Raw genomic sequence first — 25947 nt, 5'->3', positions numbered from 1 at the left:
ATTCCTAACCCCCTAGCCTTGTTTTGATACCCCACTTTTTGCTTAGGGAACATCAAGGGCAGGACACACCCAGGGAGGTAACACTCGCCTATGGTTAGACCTGTCACCCTAAGCCCCATCCCACTAGTACGTGCACAATCCACCAACGTAATGCACCTTTCTTTTCTTTCCAAGTACAACCAAAGGCCCCACTACCAGCTTCTGTGACCCCATCATCCATGCAATGTGCTCCTAGCTTATGAAACATCCTACCATGTTTATTTTCTCCCAATTTCTTTTTCCTAATACAATGGGGTGCACCTGATTCGTAAGACATGCATTTCCCATAGTTGTAGTCCCTTGGTTTGCGGTTCCGTTGGTTGTGGTGGGAGTTTCAGTGTTTGGAGATATCTTTCGCTTGGGGGACCATCATTTGCAAGTGGATTCAAGAGATGAAGAAGGAGGAATGGATTTGAGATGGGAGAGTGTAAGAGAAGATGGCTTAATTGAAGACAAAGATAGGGAGAATTGAGCTAACTCTCTCCCTTGCAGCCTCTCGGGGTACTCCTCTCTCTCTCTCTCTCTCTCTCTCTCTCTCTCTCTCTCTCTCTCTCTCTCTCGCTCCTTCTCGCAAGATCTTGGAGGGGTATCCTTCTACCTCCCTCTCTCTACCTCTCTCTTGCAGCCTCTTGAGGTCTCCTTGTGCTTTTCTAACTGCTTCCCATGCCTCATATTTATAGCTAAACAAGAGAAGAAGGGTTGTGGTGGCTGAGAAGAAGAGCTCTTTATGGAGGGGATCTTGGAAAAATTAGCAATATGATGGTTAAATCACAATTTTGATAGTTTCGTAAGCTCCGAAAGGAGGGTAAAACTCCAAGACACTTGATTAGAAATCTTTGAGATCGCTCCTTCTTCTTCTCCCTATTCGAAGTGATGTTTACTGCCTGTAAACTGCGATCACAATGCACACGATTTCGCCAATCCTTCTTTTTTTTATTAAATCTCCAAAACAAGGTGAAAAACCCACTTTCTTTTTTTACATGACATCATGTTCTAGAAATCTCCATAACTTTTTAGGATATTTACAATAAGTAATATCTAAAATATGCTAGTTTTTTCCAAAATCTAATATTTTTGGACCATCCATACTATACACATTAACACTAGTGATTAATATGTCTCATAACTCTTGTTCACGTTATAACTTTCGTGAAGGGTGGCTACAGTCCTTGTCAATCCGAGAAAAATGTCGAATTATGACTCTTAATTTTTTATTTTTAATTAAATAAAATTTGTTAGCTATTAAGATTAGTTAATTTTTACTTTGGTTAGTAATCTTACTAACTTATTAATTAACTAACTAAATTTCAAACTAACCAACTAATTTTTTAATTGCAGGGAAGTATCACAATGTATGCCCTAATGGATGAACAATCTTGGCGTTGTGCTTGTTGCTGCAGATAAAGAGAAAACATAGAGAACATATGTTTCACACTATTTTCTATGATTTCAAACTAGATGATAATATTGAGTCTTAAAAGTCATGCAAGCTAGTGGCATGGAGCTTCTCTATAGGCATAACATATTATCATTCTATAATAGCATGTTTATGATGCTATCATATTATTATATTCTCCATACATAATAGTGATTTTGTCTGATACGTTCATGTATGGGAAATTGGAGAGGGGAGCGCTACAAAATTTGCTAAGAGAATGCAAGGACTTCTAGTTAAACTTGGAGAAGGAGTAATGCACATACAAGGATCACCAAATTGAGCAATAATGGGATGAGGAGGTGTATCGAAAATGCCTTGTCTTTCTCAACTACTGTGTTCAAGGTAAATTCCCCTCCAATAAGAAAGCATTATACCAAAAATACTCCAAGAAAAAAAATACAAGAGACACAAGGATCCAAAGCTGTGGTAAGTAATTTGATATGTATTCTTTTGAATACGACACACTTCATTGTCTCCTTGTAAAGAGATGATGCCTAGTCACAAGAAAGTGATACCAACAGTGCAATTGTTGGAAAATGAAAACATAAAAGCAAATAGACTTCTTCTATTGATTAAGAAAGTCTGAGTGGATATCCAATCTCATCGTACCAATTAATTTGGCTTTTCCAATCTGTAGAGGTTTGATATTTTACAGTTTGATAGCCAACACATCTCATGTACTATAGTTGATATATATTGCCGAACATGACGTGATACATTTTTGTAGGCCTTGTGATTGAGACCTATAACTGAGGAAACATATATCATTAGCATGGATAAAACGATAGAGGAAGTTCTCCCAAATATTGCATTCGAGAGGCTTACCTTACATACCATTGTACAAAGAGATGCAACGATGATGGAAAGCATAGAGGGAAGTGCTGAGGCACAAGATCACAACTTACTCAAATGCATAGTCTAGAGCATCGAGTTGTTATTTCTGTTGAGATGACAAGCTCAACACATGCGGACATTGATGAGATGGACCACCTAGTTAGATGGGTCCACACATCTACACTTAGCACGTCGGTGGTCATTATGACTCTCACATGGCCACTGACTCATTACTTATTATATTCAGGTTGTTACACCTATTTACAGCTAGCATAGTTATAGCACCAGTTGACTAGTGTAGTCGGTTATGCATTGTTTGACTTAGTAGGCCACTTTTCTTTATGTTGTATCTTATCTATACTTAGTGTACATTGTAAAGAGTGTGGAAGAAGAAGAAATCGGCAAGAAAACGTTTTGGCCTCCATCTCTCTTCTTGTCTCTTGAGTGAGCTTCTCCTTATGCATTCTATGTGTGTTCAGCGCAGCATCTTGAGCAAGTCCCCCCACCACGCGATTCTTGACATGGTATCAGAGCCACGCCACTGAGAGAGGCTGATTTTGAAGGCTGAAGTAAAGGACAAGAAGCAAGGTTCGAGCAAGCAAGCCACGGGTAAGAAGCTCTCCCATCCTTCCACTCTTTCTCTTGGATAGTGCCTGTGGAGGCACCGGAAGCAGGGTAGAGCAAAAATCTCAAATTGTAGTGAGATTTGGTGTGCGCGAAGAGTGATGTCTATTCTGTAGATTAACCCTTTGGGCTTTCCCGCACTTATTTTGGGCATCTGAAGCCGTTTCAGGCCCCGTTTTAGAGCCGCAAGGTTGCGGACAGCAGTTTTGGGGTACACTGTGATTTCGACTGTTTTGACCAAAAGTGGGTGCGCAGGTTACAGATTGCGAATCTGTAATTCTTGAGGTGTTTGCAGGAAGCAAACATAAGGTTTATCTGCAAACAGGTTGCAGATTGCATGTATTGTTGAGCAAACAGTGAAAAAGACTCTCTGGTGTATTGTTGTGCACTACAGGTTGAGGGTTGCAGAAGATTTGCTTGCTATTTGATATTAGTTTTATTATAATGGCAGATAACAGTGGAAGCCCCATCATTGAGAAGCTCGACAAGAACAACTACCCTTCATGGAAGTTCTGTGTCACGAACTTCCTTATTGGAAAAGGCCTCTACGAGTTTGTTTCAGGTGAAGAAAAGGAGCCGGAGGTGAGTGATCTTCCAACTGCAGAAGAGACAAAGGCACGGAAGGAATGGAATGCAAAATACAAGAAGGTCATGTATTGGTTGTCTGCAGTAATTGACAATAATATGCTGGGACATATTAGAAATGCAGAGAATTCATATGCAACTTGGACCATACTTGAAAGTATGTTTTCCTTAAATACAAAGACACGAAAGATTCAACTCAAGCAAGAGTTGAATACATTGAAGAAAGGGAATATGTCTATCAATGAGTATGCACTGAAGGTAAGGAGCATTGCAGATGCATTGGCAGCGATTGATGCAATACCCGATGATGATGATTTGGTATCGTCTACCTTGGGTGGACTTAACAATGAAAAGGCTTGGAAGTCTTTCGTAACTTCCGTATATGTCAGAAAGCCATTTCTAGATTTCGATGAGTTGATCTCCCTTATGATCAACTCACTGAAGAGATCCAGTTCAGGAAGGGGACGTGGTAGGTTTTCTTCAAGAGGCCGTGGTACAGGACGTGGTAGTGACAACCAGCAAAACAAATTGAATCAGCAATTTGGAGATATGCAGGTTTCAGGAGATCGTGGTAACTTTAGAGGCATGGGGAGCTTTAGAGGAAGAGGTGGATGGCAGAAAAGAGGCTGTGACAACTCTGGTATTGTGTGTCACTATTGTGGCAAAACAGGTCATATTGCAGCCCAATGTTATGCTAAGAAAGATGATATTCGCAGTGGTAAGTTGCAGCAAGGAAACTATGCATCGTCTTCACGACAGAATGAAGACAAAAATGAACGTCTGTTTGTTATGCAGCATATGCTGAATGCTGTTACAGGAAAGGGAACACATGATGATGTTTGGTATGTTGATTCAGGTGCATCCAATCATATGATCAGCCATGCAGAATGGTTTGGAGAGATGCAAGATTTGCAAAATGCAGGTTATGTGCAGACGGGTGATGATTCATGCCACCCAATTTCACACATTGGAAAAGTTCCACTGTCCTTGCATGATGGTAAGACAAAGAGTCTTTCAGATGTATTACATGTGCCATCTATTACAAAGAACTTGGTGTCAGTCGGTCAAATGGTAGAGCAAGGGCTGCAAGTCAGATTTAATGCAAAGGGTTGCTTTGTAGAAGACTTCAATGACAAGTGCAAGTTGGTAGTAAAGGGAAGTAGAGTTGGACGTATATTTACTCTGGATGCTGGAATTCCTACTATGAATGCTGCTATGTATGCTAAATGAAAAGGTATTGTTGCAGATATTGAAATTTGGCACAAACGCATTGGACATGCAAATGTACAAAGGCTGAAATTAATGCAGTCAAAAGGGTTGGTTGCAAGTTTGCCTACATTTAGAGTTGTAGAATTTCATAAGGTATGCAAAGCATGTCAGTTTGGTAAGCAGGCAAGACAACCCTTTTCACATGACAGAGATGTAAGCAGAAATATCCTTAATGTTGTGCATACAGACATTTGGGGGCCTACACAAAATGTATCTCTTGGAGGCAGTTCATACTTTGTCACATTCATTGATGATTATTCTAGAAAGCTGTGGGTATATTTTATGAAGGAAAAGAGTGAAGCGTTTGAGCACTTTAGAACTTTCAAGGCTGCAGTTGAAAGAGAAACAGGCTTGAAAGTAAAGTGCTTGAGGTCAGATGGAGGGGGAGAGTACCTCTCAAATGAGTTCATTGATTTTCTAAGATCTCATGGGATAAAGAGACAGTTCACATGCAGATATACCCCACAGCAAAATGGGGTTGCAGAAAGGAAAAATAGGCATATTGCAGAAGTTGCACGCGCCTTGATGGCTGAAAAGAATATGCCTAAGCATTTTTGGTCTGAGGCTGTTCATATTGCTGTTTATATTATGAACAAAACTCCCACAGCTACAGTTCATGGGATGACTCTTGAAGAATGCTTTACTGGAAAGAAGCCTGATGTATCGCACTTGAAGGTATTTGGCTGTGTTGCATATGTTCATGTGCCAGATGAGCTACGGAAGAAGCTTGATCCAAAGGTAGAAAAATGTGTTTTTATTGGATACTCTTTAGAGCAGAAAGGGTATCACTGTTATAACCCTGTCACATGTAAGTTCAGAGTGAGCAGGGATGTCATCTTTGATGAAATGAGCAGTTGGTATACATCTAGTGGTGATGCATTGGATAATGATGATGATCATGACACTCATGTGCAGGCTGAAAAGCAAGAATCACGGAGTCTTAGTAGTGGACTGGAGACATCATCTGGTAGTCCTTGGTCTGGGAGACTAAGGAGTAGCTCTACATCTTCAGGTGCATCTAGTAGCACTACAGGTAAAGATAAGGGAAAGAATAAAGTGTCAGATGGCATTGATGCAATTCTTGATGGAGACTCCAGTGGCTCAAAGAGCTTAGATGATGAGCTTGGTATTCCTTCTGTCAGGACACCAGGTGTACAGAGAGCTCATAATAATGTAAAGGCTCCATTGAGTGATCCAGCGGTACACAGATCTAACAGGGTCAGATACCTTGTTAAAAGATTTGGTTTTGAAGGTTATGCAGCTCACCATTATGCTTATATGGTGAAACTAGTTGAGGATGTTGAGTCCACATGTTTTGAGGAGGCTGTTGGTTATGCTCATTGGGATGAAGCAATGGATGAGGAGATGGCTGCATCCCAATGAGCATTATGCTTATATGGTGAAACTAGTTGAGGATGTTGAGCCCACATGTTTTGAGGAGGCTGTTGGTCATGCTCATTGGGATGCAGCAATGGATGAGGAGATGGCTGCATTAGAGGCCAATAAGACTTGGGATCTAGTATCATTGCCAAAGGGCAAGAAAGCTATTGGATGTAAGTGGGTTTATAAGATTAAGCACAATGCAGATGGTTCTATTAGTAGGTACAAAGCTAGGCTGGTTGCAAAAGGCTATGCCCAGACATATGGCATAGATTATGAAGAAACCTTCAGTCCAGTTGCTAGGATGGCAACTGTCTGAAATGATGCTTTGCCATATCCAAGAAAATTATAAGAAAACTAACAAGAAATGCTTCTAAGAAATGCTAGAAACAAACCATAGCTTGCCATTCATATTCAATGAGAAGAAGAAATACAAATGTTGAAGCCATGACTGCTTCTTGAGAATACTATGATGATGGCTGCTGCAAGGTACACACCCTTTGCAATGGTGGGGAAGGAAGAAACCTTCTAGCTCCAAGAAGTGGAGTTTCAAGAAATGAATTGAAAGATGTGTTACATTGGCACTCTCTTGCCTTTTATACTCTAGCCTAAAATAGACTAATTGGCCTAATTAAAGTAGCATGAAAATTACTTTATTACAATCCATCCCGACCTAAAGAAGCTTTGTCCTCAAAGCTTGAGAAAATGGGAAAGAATACAATGGATGGAATAGTAGATCAAAGCATATGTGGCTGAAAAGATCCCATGATTGATGAAGCTCCACAAGAAATCTATAGTGAATTTCTTGCATGCTGGCATAAGCGGGCTGCCATAGTAAAATAGGCATAACTTTTGATAGACACATCCAAATTGGACAAATGATATGTCATATCGAAGTATATGATGTAGGCTACCCTCTCCAAGAAAAAATCCATGATTTTGACAAAGATAAATCATTTAATTCCATGATAAGAATTTAATACAACAAGCTGTATTCTGCAGGAAAATCCATCTTCCTCAGCCTTTCTCCCATATAAACCATGAAGAAACCATGAGAGCAAAGTATCATTAAGTTTTGTATGTAGGATGCCTTGCTGCAAATGACTTACTCTTAGTATAAGACCACCTAGGTCATATGGAATACCGAGATAATAACAATCAAGAGAAGTAGGATTGTCATGAACCATAAATGTCAAACCACCCGGGTCAAAAGGAAAGAGAGAATCATCTCCATCATGACTACCCGGATCATAGGGAAAAGATATCTCATCATCATCATAAGGCATGTCTTCATTGATAGTCTCATCAAAAGTATATGCATCCCAAACATTTTTCTCATGTACATCTCCATATGCATTCCAATCAACATCTTCTTCTATTGGCTGTAGCATACCAAAGTTGTCAATGGGCTGATAGAACCCATCATGTGTTTCCTCAATATCTTCATTGTGAGAAATGTGGGATCTAGAGCATGGCAGTGAGTTATGGTGGATGAAAGAAGAAGTGTGGACTCATGATGAAGAAGATAAAGACACTGTTTGTTACACAAGTGAATTAGGTTCCAAGATTGAGACTTGGACTCATAAACACAATCTTGTGTATGTGGACAATGACATTGACACTCCACTGAAATGAAAAGAGTACTATCATTATGTTTTTAGAAAAGGAAGCAAGTACAATGCTTTATAGGAAAGTAGGAAACTGCAGTAGGCACCATTGTGCATATGGGATAGGTTAGCCTGCATATCCTTGACCCTGAAGCTCCATACAAAGAGGCTGTTTAGTGAGTGTGATTGCTAATTCTCAACACCCCTCCTCAATCACAACTAGATAAGGCACAAAGTGTGTAGAGGCTGTAATGAGAACCACCTACAAAGTGTGGGCACACCACAAACATGGTAGACACTAGAGGCTGTTGCAGAAAAGGCTAAGTGTGGGCACCAAAACATGATGGACATCCAGAGGCTGTAACAGGGGCCTCACAAAGTGTACAGGGACTGTAATGCCAAGTTACATAAGGAGTTTACAAATCTTATGGCAGGAAGCATTAGGGCAAGGAAATACAAGGCTTTTAAAACAGTCTATCAGAGTTATGAGAGTAGAAGGACTGATGAGTCTTGTCCTTTCGATCCTGGTGGTCTTCATCTTCATCTTCTTCTTCCTTTGCTCCATTTTCTTCTTTTTCTTTGACTGCGACTAGATAGGCCTTTTGGGATCTCTTTCTTGCATGGCAGAACTTCTCGGTGTGTCCGTTCCTTTTGCAGAAGTCACAGAAGAGCTGATCCTTCTTGCCTTTGTACCTGTTGCCAACATATAATGCATGCTCATCTCTAGAAATACTTGGTTCTTCCTTAGTTTTTAGCTTCTTTTCCTCTTCTAACAGTGATGCCTGGATATCAACAAGTTCAGGATTTGGCATATTGATTAAAGTTGTTGATACATTATTATATTCAGGAGGCAAACTCTTAAGTAGAACACCGATGCAAACATCTTCATCCATTTTAATGTTGATTCTTGTAAGTTGGGTTAGGAGTCCTTCCATGTAATTGAGATGTGTGGCAAGTGATGTGCTGGACTGTCAAGATTGTGGGAGAGAAGGAAGGAGTCTCACTTGTAGCTTTCTTGCTTGCACAATGGGGGAATACACACAAGGGTGGAGGCTGAAAACAGTTTTCCTCTTCTTAGTTGTGTAAGCCAAAAGAACTCAAATACAAAGAAATAGAAGAACCCTATATATGGGTCTCAAACCAAACTCAACTAACTAAGGTGGCATACTAACTGAGCCACGAACTAGAGTAGATAAGGATAGCTATCATGTAGCTATTATTCATGGGCGGTGTACCAACCGCGTCTGCAACTGACAAGTCGGTGACATAAATACACAACGGTCACCCTGGCATATCACGAGTGGAGCTCGATATCTCAACACTCCCCCTCGAGCTCAATCCCAATTCCTGCACACCAAGCAGGTCTCTGAACTTGCGTAGCTTCTCTGCGCCCAATGCCTTCGTGAATATGTCAGCTACCTGATCCTCTGTGCTGACATAAACTAGATCAATAAGACCTAGTAAAACCCTCTCTCGCACATAGTGATAATGCACCTCAATGTGCTTTGTTCTAGCATGATAGACTGGGTTATTTGCCAAGTGTATACTACTCATGTTGTCACAATAAATGACAACTGGCCCATCTGTAGACTGATGCATATCATAAAGTAGCTTATGCAACCAAGCTACCTCACATGCAGCCATTGTTGCACCCCTGTACTCAGCCTCTGTGCTCGACAAGGCAACTGTAGGCTGTTTCTTGCTGCTCCAAGTGACTGCAGCACTCCCAAAAGAGAACAGATATCCACTGGTAGATCGTCTATCAGAAATACTACCAGCCCAATCAGCATCAGTGTATCCATGCCGCTGTATCTGAACCCCAGTCTCATAAAATAGTCCATACTGCAATGTGGACTTCACATACCTGAGTATGCGTCTAGCCGCATCCAAATGCGATTTCCTTGGAGCCTGCATAAACTGACTTACCAATCCAACAGCATAGCTCAAATCTGGCCTGGTAATAGTCATATAAATCAAGCTTCCTACTATGCGTCTGTACATAGTAGGGTCTTCCAGAAGCTCACCTGCATCTGCACTCAGCTTCACATTTTGCTCCAAAGGAACTGAAATAGGCTTACAGCCTGTCATCCCATATTTGGATAGCATGTCCAATCCATATTGCCTCTGCAAGAGCTGTATCCCACTTGGTGATCTAATCACCTCAATGCCCAAGAAATAACGCAGCTCTCCCAAATCCTTCATCTCAAACTTCTGCTTCAATAGCATTTTCACATGAAGGATATCTTCATCACTGTCACCTGTCATAATCAAATCATCAACATAAATGACAAGTAGCATAATACCTTTCTCTGTTTTTCTCACATAAAGTGAGAAATCTGCCTTGGAAATCTGAAAGCCAATAGTGACAAGATACTGTCCTATCTTGTCAGACCATGCTCTAGGTGCTTGCTTCAATCCATACAAAGCTTTCTTCAACCTGCAAACAAACTCAGGATGAACAGCATGCACATAACCTGGTGGCTGCTCCATATAGACCTCTTCTTGCAAATCACCATGCAAGAAGGCATTCTTTACATCCATCTGATGTAAAGACCATCCCTTTGATGCAGCCATAGCAATGACTGCTCTTACGGTTGCCATCCTTGCAACCGGACTGAATGTTTCTTCATAGTCAATGCCATATGTTTGTGCATACCCCTTGACTACTAATCTTGCCTTGTATCTGTTCACAGAACCATCTTCATTATGCTTCACCTTATAAACCCACTTACAGCCAATTGCATTTTTACCTTTAGGCAAAGGTACCAATTCCCATGTAGCATTTGCTTCCAAGGCATCCATTTCTTCATCCATGGCTTTCTCCCATTTTTCTTTTCCCATGGCTTGCTCAAAAGAAGTGGGTTCTGGTTCCTGTATCACCTTGACCATATATGCATAGTGAATGGCTGTAAATCCATCATATTTCAGCCTATCCACAGGATACCTAACTCTGGTAGACCTGCGCAAAGTGGGTTCACTCCCCGGTGCTCTCAAAACATCCCTGGTCTTCCTTACTCCAGGTGTAACAATAGAGGGGATACCCAACTCATTATCAATGCTCTGTTCTGAGCCACTGGATTCACCATCCACATAAGAGTGACCTGCATTCACATCAAACATGGGCTGATCAACCTTCTCTTTTCCTTTTCGTGATACCTGCATACCACCATCTGCATTGCTTTGAGAAGATTCTCCTGATCTCAATCTGCCTGTCCATGGCGAAGAATGTGAAACTTGGATCTCAACTCATCTGGCACATGTACATAGGCAATGCAACCAAAAATTTTCAAATGAGAAATATCTGGTTTCCTACCAGTATACCTCTCCTCTGGAGTCATTCCATGTATTGCTGCAGTGGGAATCCTGTTCATTATGTAGACTGCTGTAGCAACTGCTTCAGCCCAATAAAAATCTGGCAGGTCTTTTTCATTGAGCATGGCACGAGACACCTCTCCAATATGTCTGTTTTTTCTTTCTGCAATTCCATTTTGCTGTGGGGTATGACTGCATGAATATTGCTGCTTTATGCCATGCTCCTGCAGGAACCTTGCAAACTCATTTGAGAGGTACTCTCCCCCTCCATCTGACCTTAGGCATTTTACTTGCAGACCTGTTTCTTTTTCAACCATAGCTTTAAGAGTTTTGAAATGCCCAAAAACTTCACTTTTCTTTTTCATAAAATACACCCAAACTTTTCTGCTATAGTCATCAATAAAACTGACAAAATAATGACAGTCTCCAAGAGATGCAGCTTTAGTAGTCCACACATCAGAGTGGATTAATTCCAATGGCTTCTTACTCTCTTGAACATGTCTAGGAAATGGTTTCCTTGCCTGTTTTCCAAACTGACAGGCTTCACATACCTTATGCATTTCTGCAACCTTGAATTTTGGCAAACCTGCGACAATATTTTGGGCCTGCATTGATTTAAGTCGCTGTACATTAACATGACCAATGCATTTATGCCAGATATCAATATCTGCAACTACACCGGTCCCATGTGCAAACATTGCTGCACTCAATTCAGGCATGTCTGCATCCAACGTAAACATTCTGCCCTTCTTCTTTCCTTTTGCTATCAAGCGACCTTTATTTTTCATATCCTCAACAAAGCATCCATGAGGATTAAATCTGACCTGCAACCCCTGCTCAACCATTTGACCGACAGAAACCAGATTCTTGGTGATATTCGGGACATGAAATACATCGGACAGGTATTTCTTTTTCCCATCCTGCATAGACAAAGGAATTTTTCCAATCTGCACAATCGGATGTGCAGTATCATCACCAGTCTCCACAAATCCTGGTTTTTCCATTTTCCTTGCATCCTCCATCCATTCTGCATGACCTGTCATGTGGTTTGATGCACCTGAGTCAACATACCATACATCATTGCTTTCTTCTGCACTTGTCACAGAATTGTTCATGTGCTGCACCATGAACAAATGCTCATTTCTGTCATCACCCTGTCTGCTAGAAGATGCATAATTCCCTTGTTGCAGTTTTCCATTCATGATGTCATTCTGCTTTTTATAGCAGTCTTTAGCCATATGACCCATTTTACCACAGTAGTAGCATTCAACATTATTGTTTGCATTTTGACCTCTTTGCCATCCACCACGACCTCTTTGGCTCCCCTTGCCTCTAGAGTTACCACGTCCTCCTCCATAGGACTGGTTTTCTTGAGTTTGCTGCATATTCTGATTTCTGCCATGGCCTCCAAATCGGCCTCCTCTACCTCTGCCTCTACCTCTTCCAGCATTTGAGTAGAAGACAGCTTCTTTTGAAGTTCCTCCTGAAGAAGATGCACCACCATTTCTCTGCTCCTCAGAAATTAGAAGAGCAATCAACTCCTCAAAATCAGGAAATCTTTCACGAACTGAAATGGATGTCCGAAACTATGCATAATCCTTTCTTAGACCATTCAAGGTCACAGAAACTAAATCATCATCTTCCACTGGCGACCCAATGGAAGCAAGTGCATCTGCAATCTTCTTCACCTTCATGTGGTAGTCATTGATGCTCATATTTTCTCTTTGCACATTGTGCAACTCTTGCTTGAGCTGCATTTTCCTGGCTTGCGTATTTGTGCTATACATCTTTGACAGAGTATCCCATGCCTCCTTTGGCGTACTTGCATCTTGAATATGCACAATCATAGAGTCTGAAATGCTGATAGATAGCCAGTACATAATTTTCCTGGCTCTCTCATGCCATGCTTTGAATGCCTGCATTTGCTGTTGGTTGGGAACATCAGGAAGAACTGGTTCTTCTTCATTTCCTGCAACAAATTCCCAATATCCTTTTCCCATAAGGAAATTCGTCATTCTAAACTTCCATGCCTGGAAGTTGTTCTTGTCAAGCTTTTCAGTTACAATCTGTGAAAGAGAATCAAACACCATTACAGAACACTGCGAAAAATTCTGTCACTGCAAAAACTCAGCTTCACCCTCACAAGGGCAAATTTGCAAAACTAGCGAAAGTGGTATTTGACCACACAGTCACTTCCTAGTGACGATTTTGCATAAACAGGAACCAAGGATGATTCTGAAACTCCCAATGTCTCTGCGCACAAGGATACGATGCAATTTCTACAATAACTTTTCAGCGACCTGTAGAACAATGGTCGCACAGCATAAAACATGGCCTTTTCCTGAGTGCGTGCAGAAAACTTCCGCCTCCAAAACAGGCCTCGAAATGGCCTCAAATTAAAAAAACAGGGTCACCAAGAGCTAAAGCTCTTTCCCGCAGCATATATTGCCCTCTTGCTTCACCGCGAAGGGCGTCTCAACCTAAGACAATGCACTCCTGCAATTTCCGACTGTGCTACCTGCAGAGATCTGCTCCCAAAACAGAAAATGAAAGCAACACTGCTCCTCTTACCAGAACACCGCGAGCTTGGCTTGCTTTCTTGAGCTCCTTATCATGAACAAGGCTCTGATACCATGTCAAGATTGTGGGAGAGAAGGAAGGAGTCTCACTTGTAGCTTTCTTGCTTGCACAATGGGGGAATACACACAAGGGTGGAGGCTGAAAACAGTTTTCCTCTTCTTAGTTGTGTAAGCCAAAAGAACTCAAATACAAAGAAATAGAAGAACCCTATATATGGGTCTCAAACCAAACTCAACTAACTAAGGTGGCATACTAACTGAGCCACGAACTAGAGTAGATAAGGATAGCTATCATGTAGCTATTATTCATGGGCGGCGTACCAACCGCGTCTGCAACTGACAAGTCGGTGACATAAATACACAATGGTCACCCTGGCGTATCACGAGTGGAGCTCGATATCTCAACATGGACTTCATTTCAAGCTTGAAGAACTCAATCAGGAGACCATACTTTGATGATTTAGATTGTGCACCGAACAAGGTGTCAAGTCTTTTCCATGTATCCTGTGAGGTCTCACAGTTATCCACATGGTGGATATAACTATCGTCTAGCTCCAGTTTGATAATGGCCTGGGCTCTGTCATCATTCTTTTGCCAAGTAGTTGCAAGGTCCGCGTCCCGAGGTTTCTTCTCTTTGCCATTTGTGATGGCCCAGAGACCCTTTTTCATCAAGATGAGCTTGATGGGGGTTTGCCAGGTGTGAAACCCGACTCCTTTAAATCGAGTATTTGGAGAGTCTTTTCCCATGTTGAGGTTGCAAGATCAGCAGCAAATCAACACCAGAATTCTGAGATTTTATCAGTAGAAGAGCAGAATGCAGTGTGTCAAGAGACACAGTTAGTGACATTGTGAAAACACACTATGTCAGTGTTGATGTTGAGCTTGATTCTTCTTGTTCGAATCGTTCGATCGTCCTTCAATATTCTTAGGCCCTTCCCCTCCTTGATTTGATGCTGGGTTAATGGATTAGAGTGGGCTTTAGCTTGGTTTAGTGTCAGGAGTGAGAAAAACTGAGGGAAAAAAACTTCAGAAATTTTGGCTATAATGGAATTAGGGTTTCTGAGACAGGGGCCTGGTTTTTCTCAGATTGCAGGAGCTATACTTGATCATTTTCAAAAAATTTTACATGCCTAGGAAGCTGACTTCATGGGCTATCAAAGCCCTATGAAAATCATCCAGATCGTGGACTGTATGAAGCATGCAGGGCACTCAATCAGATTCAGCACAGTTCACGACAAGTTTCCGCGATTTCTGTAATGCCAGGGTCAGGGCGCAGCAATGTGGTCGATTTATGTGCCAGGATGAAGCGCCTTGAGTAGAAGAACAATCCCCTAGAAGGAATCAAAAGCTGAAGTGGCTTGGTTGAGAAGTTATTGAAGCTCCAAGTGAGGTAGGTCCTGTCTGGCTATGGCGGACACAGAGCAGAGATTGAGAGTTTTCACAATGTTGAGCTTCAGATAGCCAAATGTCATGGATTGATGTGATACAGGGAAGCTTTGTGAGTTGGAGAATACTTTTCCAGAAGGCATCTCCAAGAGATTTGACCTGTGGAGTGAGATATAAGCAGCTCAATCTGACAGGGTGCTGCTGGCTATGGCTACCAAGGAAGCTTCAGTGAGAGTAGAGTTGGGAGATGAAGTCATGAGCTGACATTGAGCTAGATTGAGGTTGAGAGGAATCAAGAGAGGCTGGAGAAGCAATGCCATGCCCAACTGGGCTCTGATACTATGTGAGAAATGAGGGATCTAGAGCATGGCAGTGAGTTATGGTGGATGAAAGAAGAAGTGTGGACTCATGATGAAGAAGATAAAGACACTGTTTGTTACACAAGTGAATTAGGTTCCAAGATTGAGATTTGGACTCATAAACACAATCTTGTGTATGTGGACAATGACATTGACACTTCACTGAAATGAAAAGAGTACTATCATCATGTTTTTAGAAAAGGAAGCAAGTACAATGCTTTATAGGAAAGTAGGAAACTGCAGTAGGCACCATTGTGCATATGGGATAGGTTAGCCTGCATATCCTTGACCCTGAAGCTCCATACAAAGAGGCTGTTTAGTGAGTGTGATTGCTGATTCTCAACATTCATGTGATGCCTCAATATCTTCATGACATATATGATCAACATAATCCTCTTCGACATCATCATGAAATATATGTAAACCCTGAGTTTGCTCTTCTTGTTGTACACTAATGTACTCTTGATCAACTTTGTCATGTGTATCCTCTTGCTCTTCATCTTCATCTTCATCTTCATCTTCAGCTTTGTCTTCAGCTTCATCTTCATCTTCATCTTCAGCTTTGTATTCATCTTCATCTTCAGCTTTGTCTTCAGCTTCATCTTTATGCAGTGAATGGCCTTGTTGTCCATGTTCTCTTGAGATAGGAAATTTAGGACTGCCTCTACTCCATGAATTAGCATGTGGCTGAGCGGTTTCATTGACTCTAGAAAGACCTCCATATTCATAAGTCGATGGTATATGTTGATGAGCTATAGTAGATCTCACATTCCCATGAATAAGTGGCACTTCTTCAACATGGGATGGCGGTTTACTTTGGAATCTATCTCCCAAATTGCTAAATATAGTGATCAACTGATCAAACTTGGTATCCAATCTATTACTTTGTTGCTCCATATGAGAAATCATCTTATTAAATTTTTCATCCATGGAGTGGGTAAGCTGAAGTAAACCATCATTCATATTGCCAAGTTTCTTAGACATTTCTTGGAAGTCATTAGAATCACGTGAGATGTTTACTTCATTCCCTTGATCTATGACATGAGGGTTCTTTGGCCATTGCACCTCGTCATTGGTGGTACTAACTCCCATGAATTCTAACCTCTAATTTGTGGCTCTATTATTGTCATTTGTCTCAGCATGATACTCCTCCAAGATGCGACTTGACACATAGGTACCATGTACATTGTTGAATGAGAAAGGATGGATGGGTTCTTCTTCTTCAAAATGATTATCCATAAAGTATGATGGCTGACCTTGGTACTCTACATAGTGTATTCCATAGGCATCATTTGCTCCCATATTTTCCTCATTTGCATAAGGTTGATGCTGCCCATCAGTCTCATGAAAATAACCATGATTATGATCATATGAATGTTGAGAATCAGCAATCACACTCACTAAAACAACCTCTTTGTATGGAGCTTCAGGGTCAAGGACATGCAGGCTAACCTATCCCATATGCACAATGGTGCCTACTGCAGTTTCCTACTTTCCTATAAAGCATTGTACTTGCTTCCCTTTTCTTAATGCAATGATAGTACTCTTTTCTTTTCAGTGAAGTGTCAATGTCATTGTCCACATACACAAGATTGTGTTTATGAGTCCAAATCTCAATCTTGGAACCTAATTCACTTGTGTAACAAACAGTGTCTTTTCCATCATGAGTCCACACTTCTTCTTCCATCCTCCATAGCTTCCGCCTTTGCCATGCTCTAGATCCCGCATTTCTCACATGGTATCAGAGCCCAGTTGGGCATGGCATTTCTTCTCCAACCTCTCTTGATTCCTCTCAACCTCAATCTAGCTCAATGTCAGCTCATGACTTCATCTCCCAACTCTACTCTCACTAAAGCTTCCATGGCAGCCATAGCTAGCAACACCCTATCAGATTGAGCTGCTTATATCTCACTCCACAGGTCAAATCTCTTGGAGCTTCCTTCTAGAAAAGTATTCCCCAACTCACAAAGTTTCCCTGTATCACATCAATCCAGGACATTTGACCATCTGGAGCTTAGCATTGTGAAAATTCTCAATCTCTGCTCTGTGTCTGCCATAGCCAGACATGACCTACCTCACTTGGAGCTTCAATAACTTCTCAACCAGGCCACTTCAGCTCTTGATTTCTTCTAGGGAGTTGTTCCTCTACTCAAGGCGCTTCATCTTGGTACGAAAATTGATCACATTGCTGCGCCCTAACCTCGGCATTGCACAAATTTGTCATCGTTGTCCTGAACTGCGCCGAATCTGTTCGAGCTGCCTGCACACGTCATACTGTCCACGATCTTGACGATTATCATGCGGCTTTGATAGCCCATGGTCAGCTTCCTAGGCATGTAAAATTTTTTGAAAATGATCAAGTATAGCTCCTGCAATGTTGAAAAAACCAGGCCCCTGTCTCAGAAACCCTAATTCCACCATAGCCAAAATTTCTCAAGCTTTTTTTCCTCAGTTTTTCTTTCTCCTGACACTCAATCCAAGCCTCTGTCACTCTAATCCATTGACCCAGCATCAAATCAAGGAGGGGAAGGACCTGAGAAGATTGAAGAATGACCAAACGATCCCGAACAAGAAGAATCAAGAATCAAGCTCAACATCAACACTGACATAGTGTGTTTTCACACTGTCTCTTGACACACTGCATTCTGCTCTTCTACTGATAAAATCTCAGAATTCTGGTGTTGATTTGCTGCTGATCTTGCAATTTCAATATGGGAAAAGACTCTCCAAATGCTCGATTCAAAGGAGTCAGGTTTCACACCTGGCAAACCCGCATCAAGCTCATCTTGATGAAAAAGGGTCTCTGGGCCATCACAAATGGAAAAGAGAAGAAACCTCGGGACGCGGACCTTGCAACTACTTGGCAAAAGAATGATGATAGAGCCCAGGCCATTATCAAACTGGAGCTAGACGACAGTTATATCCACCATGTGGATAACTTGAGACCTCACAGGATACATGGAAAAGACTTGACACCCTGTTCGGTGCACAATCTAAATCATCAAAGTATGGTCTCCTGATTGAGTTCTTCAGGCTCGAAATGAAGTCCAACACATCACTTGCCACACATCTCAATTACATGGAAGGACTCCTAACCCAACTTACAAGAATCAACATTAAAATGGATGAAGATTTTTGCATCGGTGTTCTACTTAAGAGTTTGCCTCCTGAATATAATAATGTATCAACAACTTTAATCAACATGCCAAATCCTGAACTTGTTGATATCCAGGCATCACTGTTAGAAGAAGAAAAGAAACTTAAAAGCAAAAAAGAGCCCAGCACTTCAAAGGATGAAAAAATGTTATATGTAAACAACAGATACAAAGGTAAAAAGGAACCGCTCTTCTGTGACTTCTGCAAAAGGATCGGACATACTGAAAAGTTCTGTCATGCTAGCAAGAGGTCCCAAAAGGCCTATCTTGCAGCTGTAAAAGAAGAAGAAGACCATGGACCAAAAGATGAAGATGAAGATGAAGATGAAGACCACCAGGATCGGAAGGACAAGACTCATCAGTCCTTCTACTCTCATAACTCTGATAGACTGTTTTAAAAGCCTTGTACTTCCTTGCCCTAATGCTTCCTACCATAAGCTCTGTAAAACTCCTTATGTAACTTGGCATTACAGTCCCTGTACACTTTGTGAGGCCCCTGTTATAGCCTCTAGATGTCCATCATGTTTTGGTACCCACACTTAGCCTTTTCTGCAACAGCCTCTGGTGTCTACCATGTTTGTGGTGTGCCCACACTTTGCAGGTGGTTCTCATTACAGCCTCTACACACTTTGTGCCTTTCTAATTGTGATTGAGGAGGGGTGTTGAGAATCAGCAATCACACTCACTAAAACAGCCTCTTTGTATGGAGTTTCAGGGTCAAGGACATGCAGGCTAACCTATCCCATATGCACAATGGTGCCTACTGCAGTTTCCTACTTTCCTATAAAGCATTCTACTTGCTTCCCTTTTCTTAATGCAATGATAGTACTCTTTTCTTTTCAGTGAAGTGTCAACGTCATTGTCCACATACACAAGATTGTGTTTATGAGTCCAAGTCTCAATCTTGGAACCTAATTCACTTGTGTAACAAACAGTGTCTTTTCCATCATGAGTCCACACTTCTTCTTCCATCCTCCATAGCTTCCGCCTTTGCCATACTCTAGATCCCGCATTTCTCACAATGAATGCTGCCCCATATGGTAATTCCCTGCATACTCTTACTAACCATAAGGAGAATACCTATGAGATCTATCATCATAAGAATAATGCCCTTCATGCACTTGATGTCTATAGGAATGCTGATGATTAGGTTGTTGCCTTTGACTGAGCATAGGTCTCACACTTACATGTCTATACCCCCCATTATACATGCTGTCCATAGTGACAATGATACCAATGTAAATGATACTGTCAAATGGTGAGTCAAATACAACTCGCTAAGCACTCAGTTGCATTTGAAGTTGTGTGTTTCCAATTGAAAGATCTGTTTCTAGTCCCTTCGTGGCAATTTCAGCATGTGTTTCTCTGCCTACTTCAATAAAACCCATGCTTGCGCAAGCTTTTAGTATGCAAACATATGTAACAGCATTTGGAGAGATGCCATCATGTTGCATCTGTACAAACTGGCTTAAAGCTTCCTTGTCAAACCCATGTTCAGCATATCCAACAAGCCCCAATCATGCCACAAGCTTTCAAGCAGCATACATAAGCAGCAGGATTTGGATGCAAACCCTCAAGTTGCATCTGCTTAAAACAAGTTAGTGCTTCCTTAGCAAGGCCTTGTTCAAATATCCTGCAATTAGTGCACTCCATGCAACAACATCTTGATATGTTAGCTTGTTAAAAATGTCATCTGCTTCTATAAGGGAGCCAGCTTTGCTAAATAAGTCGACCAAAGAAGTGCCAACAGAAGGATCATTCTCCAACCCCTATTGACAATGTCAGAGTGTAAATGGCAGCATCTTTCTAAGTTGACAAAACCTCTGACCACTTCTCATCAGAGAAAAGGTGCTCTACATTGCTGATCAGACGTACAAATGCAGCAATGCCTATTGCTCCCAAAGTCTGATGAGACCGTTTTATAAATCCTGTCAACAAATGCAACATTTTTCCCACAATAGGGTTGACAACACCATAGAACTTCACAAAGACATCAACCACAAGTTGCAATGCTAGAGTGCAAGTCTCGTAGAGCCATGCATCTACTTCAACGTCATTTTGTTCACCCTCAAGTCCTTCATCTGATTGTTTAGGAGCTGCAGGGTCTGTTGCTCTCCTGACAGAGTCAAATATAGGGAACAAACAGACTCAAATACACGGTCCCACAATCCAAGGGAAAATAAATGACCATGAAGCACAAAGTATCGAACAATATATCCAATGCACTTTTGCGTATGTCAGGACATGGATCAAAACTTAGTTCTGACAATCCAACAAGAAGCGGAAACCAAAAATAGAGATGATCATCTCTGTCTTAAAAGTAGGAGATTCAAACTTTTCTTTCGTAATATCATTTTGCTGTCAACTCTGGGCACTTCAATCTTCAAGTGCAACTGACTATCTGTTGTCCCATTATCTTCTTCTCTCTGTCAAGAATCGCGTGGTGGAGGGGGTTGCTCAAGATGCTGCGCCCAACATACACAGAATGCACAAGGAGAAGCTCACTCAAGAGACAAGAAGAGAGATGGAGGCCAAAACGTTTTCTTGCTGATTTCTTCTTCTTCTTCCACACACTTTACAATGTACACAAAGTATAGATAAGATACAACATAAAAGGAAAGTGGCCTACTAAGTCAAACAATGCATAACCGACTACACTAGTCGACTGGCGCTATAACTATGCCAGTGTAAATAGGTGTAATGACCTGAATATAATAAGTAATGAGTCAGTGGCCATGTGAGATTCATAATGACCACCGACGTGCTAAGTGTAGATGTGTGGACCCATCTAACCAGGCGGTCCATCATCAATGTCCGCATGTGTTGAGCTTGTCATCTCAACACTCCCCCTCAAGCTCAACTGCATCTCTGTAACTCCAAGTAAGCTTCGAAACTTTTGAAGCTTCTCTGTACCCAATGTCTTCCTGAAGATGTCAGCTATCTGATCCTGTGTGCTGACATACACCAAGTCAATCTCACTTGCTAGTACCTTCTCTCTCACAAAGTGGTAGTGTACCTCAATATGTTTTGTCCTGGCATGGAACACAGGGTTCCTAGCCAACTGTATACTGCTCATGTTGTCACAATAAATGACAACTGGACCTTCCACCTGGACATCCAAATCAGCCAATAGCTTTTGCAGCCATACTACCTCGCATGCTGCAATAGTAGCACCTCTATACTCAGCCTCTGTACTCGACAAAGCAACTGTAGATTGCTTTTTGAGGAGGTGTGCAACTGGCCAATAGTACATCTGATCCCATGGGAAAGGTGGGTGTCCATGTATCTCGGGAAAACAATAAATCCATCATCTATAGTATGAAGGAAATGCTTGCGGTAGAAAGCCATCTTTGTCCCTAGCTCTTGCCTTGGCATCAACCATGTCCGCGTGATATCCAACTAGGTAAGATCCATCCTGATGATCTTGCAAATCTCTAACCTACTCAGATCAAGAGATGGTGCATCAAGGGAGTATTGGAAGGGGGGTAACTTGTTCATGCTAAAGCCATGCAGCTCAAACCAAGCCAACATCTATGCATATCAACATGAAGTATCACCCTCTCTGGCAAGCTGTCTAGAGGACTCAAGGGCCAACCGTGCATATCTGTGTTTGGGTAAGTCCCATAGGCTATGTATGTATGTGATTGATCGGGTGAGGGCCTCTACCACAATCTATATATTTGCTAGCTCGGCTCTGATGATCTCATGTGGCACTGAGGCCTTACATATGATCATCCTGGATATCATGGACACTAGGAGTTTCTCCATCGACCTCCATCCATCATAAGTGTGCCTTGATCTACTACGGTGGTTAAGAGTGGGGCCCCATATCTGTACTCCATAAAGTTGTGTGGATGTGACTAGTGTATCGAAGAGCCATAGCTTGGTGAGGGGTTCTTGGAATCGCACCTATGAGCACATCCTCTCCAAACCACCTAGTGCTGTGTATTCGTGAGTCAGTCTAGTGTCTGCTGCCTCTTGCATAGAAAAGGTGGGCCTTGTGAATGAGACTCCCAGGTATGTATAAGAATCCACATACTCCAGCTCCTCAGATCCATATGTGAATTTAGGTGCTGATCTCCTAACCCATTGTGGTGTAGTATTAAATACCATCACCTTGGTTTTACCAAGGTTCACTGAAAGCCCACTGTCCAAAGTATAGGAGTGTAAAGCATCCAAGTGTCTCTGGAGACCCTTTGGAGAATCAGTTATCAATACAATGTCATCTACATACAATAGGAGAGGTATCCAAGTGCCAACTAGTGGAGCTCCTCTATCTCCTTCCTGTGAAATATAATCAACAATCCCATCAATGCACATGCCAAATAATGTCGAAGAGAGGGGGCATCCCTGCTTCACCCCAATGGTGGAGTAAATAGGTGCTGAAAGGCCCTCAAGTGTTCCGACTCCACACAACTCTCTCATACAGTGCCAAAATACCCCAATTGAGCTCTTTCGGTACTCCCATGACAGGCAAGCTATGTATCAGCCTGTCTCTCGGTACTGTGTCAAAGGCTTTGCAAAAGTCCACAAAGCTGTAGTAGGTTCATCGGCCATGGGCCCTTCCCTCCTCAATGATCACCTTGAGTGTGAGGATGTGATCCAATGTGGAGAAGCCTCTCCTAAAGCTAGCATGTCCTTGTGCTCTAAGACCCCACATCTTTGCCCACCTGCTTAAATCATGCTCAAGGATGGAAGCATATAGCTTAGCCAATGTATCCCCAACCATGATAGTCCGATAGTTACTAGGTAGAGTAGGGTCCCCTGACTTGAGGATAGGCACAATAGTGTTCGTGCTCCAACTTTCTAGTAGGCCTCACACATGGCTATGTTAAACATGTAAGCTAGGAATCCTGCCACCAAATCTCTAGCATGGATCAAGTGCTTGGATACTAATCCATCATGATCTTGTGCCTTTCCTCTGCTAAGTTTGTCAATGGCCTCTCGAACCGTACTTTTTGTAAAGAAAGTGGTGGTCTCTGGACAAGGCTCAAGTGGGTCAGGAAGAGGTGGCTGACCCTCCACAGTATAAAGACTAGCTACATACTTCTCCCATACAATGGTGGATGTAATAGGTGTGGTCAGGAAATGCTCTTTGAAAAGCCTCCAAGTCTCTCTAGAGTCATGGCTCAAGAATAGCTGATATAGGTCTCGCTCCAGCTGGGCCAAGAATGTTCTCTTCTTCCACCATGTGAGGCTATCTCTCTCTAGCCATGCTCTGGTCTCATGGCACTCATCATCATACTAGCTATTTCGAGGTGTCATCGCAGTGGAGGCTCTTTGTGTGGGTCATGAGTGTGGGAAGGCTACACTTGCAGTGATGTGTAGGGCCTCATTGAACTGCTGAGTTAGCTCCTATAATGGAACGTCGGGGTTTGCATCATGTAACAATCTAAGGATCTCCGCCTCATAGATATCCTCTATCTCTCTAGAGAAGAGGTATCTTGGGTGTCGGTGAGCTGCATGATGGGTCTGCATGTCAATGAATTGGAGGTCAATGGTGAATGATAGGTAGGCATGATCCACTGCAACTTCGAGAAGGCATGGGGATACTAAGAGGTCCTGGATGTGAGATATCAACATCGGTGGGGAAAGAACATAGTCTATTGTGCTAGCACCATGCCGATGAGGATAACATGTGAAGGCGCCGCATAAGGGGTATCTAGCTAGGTCATTGAGAATGGCCAACCTGTGTGCTATGCCCATATCCACAAGGTATCTCCCATATTCGGTGACTTCCCCCATATCCTGAGATATCCTCTCCAGCTGTAGCTCTGACACATCCTGCTCCTGTAGCATCTCCTCGGATGCATAAAAAAAAGACCCCTGATGGGAGGCTGTCCTGGCATTAAAGTATCCTAGTAAGATAGCTCTCCCTCCTTCAATAACTCCCAAATATCCTCATCCAAAGCCACATATGGTGATTTCCCCTTGGGTGGGGTGTATCAGGACATCATAGGGGGGAAATAGCATATGACAACATACAAAGTGCGTTCCTCACCACACACTCTCACCGACATGTATCTGGCCTGTTCATCTCTGCGGACTATCTGGATTATCTCCTATAGCTCCTCCCTGAATAACAATGCCGCTCCTCCCGACCTGCGATTACTATGGTCTATGCGTGTCTCCTTCCTTCAAGCTGACTCCCACCTATAGCCTGTCACCCGTGGAAGCGCAGTATGTGGTCCCTGATGTGTCTCTGAGTAGAACACTATATCACTCCCTCTGAATGTCTCCTCAAAAGCTCCCACATTCAATCGGAGGGCTGCATTACAGTTCCAAACTGCTACTGCAAGGCTGGTCCCATAGGTCTCACACCATCATTTGTGGCGCCTCTCCATGACTACCACTCTCCCTCCTCTATAGAAGGTGAGTTTGCCCTCCTCCCTGGCTGCCTTAATTTTTGACATGCACTCCCTCATGTGGGCTAGTTGGGCTGGTGTGAGATCGTTACCCAAAAACACTCTAGTCCCCTTCAATGTACGACGTTGAGCTAGGAAGTCTATCCTTGCCTCCATGGTGGGGAAGTGGAGAATGAGTGCACACACTTTTGAGCTCTCCCCTTCTGTGCTTTTCTTGCCCACTCTCCAAGCGGAGACATGTGTGTCTTTCTTAATATTCATTAACATGTATAGCACCTTGGTGTCTTCATCCACTTTTTCATGCATCTTCAACCCCGTCACCCGAACATGGAGTACTCTCATTTTCCTTTTTTGTTCCTCCTCCAATGTGTCATTGATTATGGTTGTTGTAGGTGCATGTGCTAGGTGTTTCCCCTTCTTTGCAATTTGAATCCATTGCTCCGCCTCCTCTACTTGCTGTTGGGTTTTCTTGAGCATCTCTACCCAAGAAACAGCCTCCTTCGTCGTCTCCTCCTCCTTTTTTTGGAGTTGTTGTACTTCCTCTTTGATGTGGGTGAGCTCCTTGGTCATGCTAGGTTGAATTTCTCCTTCCTCTAGCTTGGGACTGAGCGGAATGTCACTTAGTAACTACCTAAGTGATTGAATCTCCCCATCTTGGGCTTCTATATTCAATTCCAGCTTTTTAATCTTATCCTTTAGCTGCCTATTCACTATGCTTAGTCCGTTGTCATACTCCTTCTTGACTTTGTTGATGGCATTGGTAATCATCTGCTCTATCTGGACCTTCTCCATTTTGGGGTCGAACTTCGTCTTGTTGTGTTGGGCCTATGGGGGAGCTTGATTCAGACTTCAGTGTTCAGAATAGAGGATAACCATTTCAGTGTATGTGAGGAACAACCATTTCATGACAGGTTTACTATCTACAAGAGGAGGGGCTGTGGGACTAGGAGATGATAGCCGGGAACTGGGGACTGTTAGGTGGCGCAGATAAAGCAAGCGACGAAGGGCTGAGTGG

General features: G+C 42.3%; 1 protein-coding gene across 1 annotated transcript; it reads right to left on the bottom strand.

Moving 5' to 3' along the window:
• Positions 1 to 24890: 24890 nt before the first annotated feature.
• LOC148010298 (uncharacterized) lies at positions 24891 to 25724 on the bottom strand. Its single transcript, XM_087671046.1, has one exon. The coding sequence runs from the start codon at positions 25500 to 25502 to the stop codon at positions 24891 to 24893; it is 612 nt and encodes a 203-aa protein (XP_087527172.1). The 5' UTR covers positions 25503 to 25724.
• Between the last annotated feature and the right edge of the window lie 223 nt (positions 25725 to 25947).

This window comes from Lygodium microphyllum, chromosome 29, assembly GCF_053477565.2.
Source record: "Lygodium microphyllum isolate KBCC chromosome 29, Lygodium_microphyllum_v1.1.10, whole genome shotgun sequence".
NCBI lineage: Eukaryota > Viridiplantae > Streptophyta > Polypodiopsida > Schizaeales > Lygodiaceae > Lygodium > Lygodium microphyllum.
Note: the sequence above shows the minus strand (reverse complement) of the source record. Positions and strands in the feature narration are given on the sequence as shown.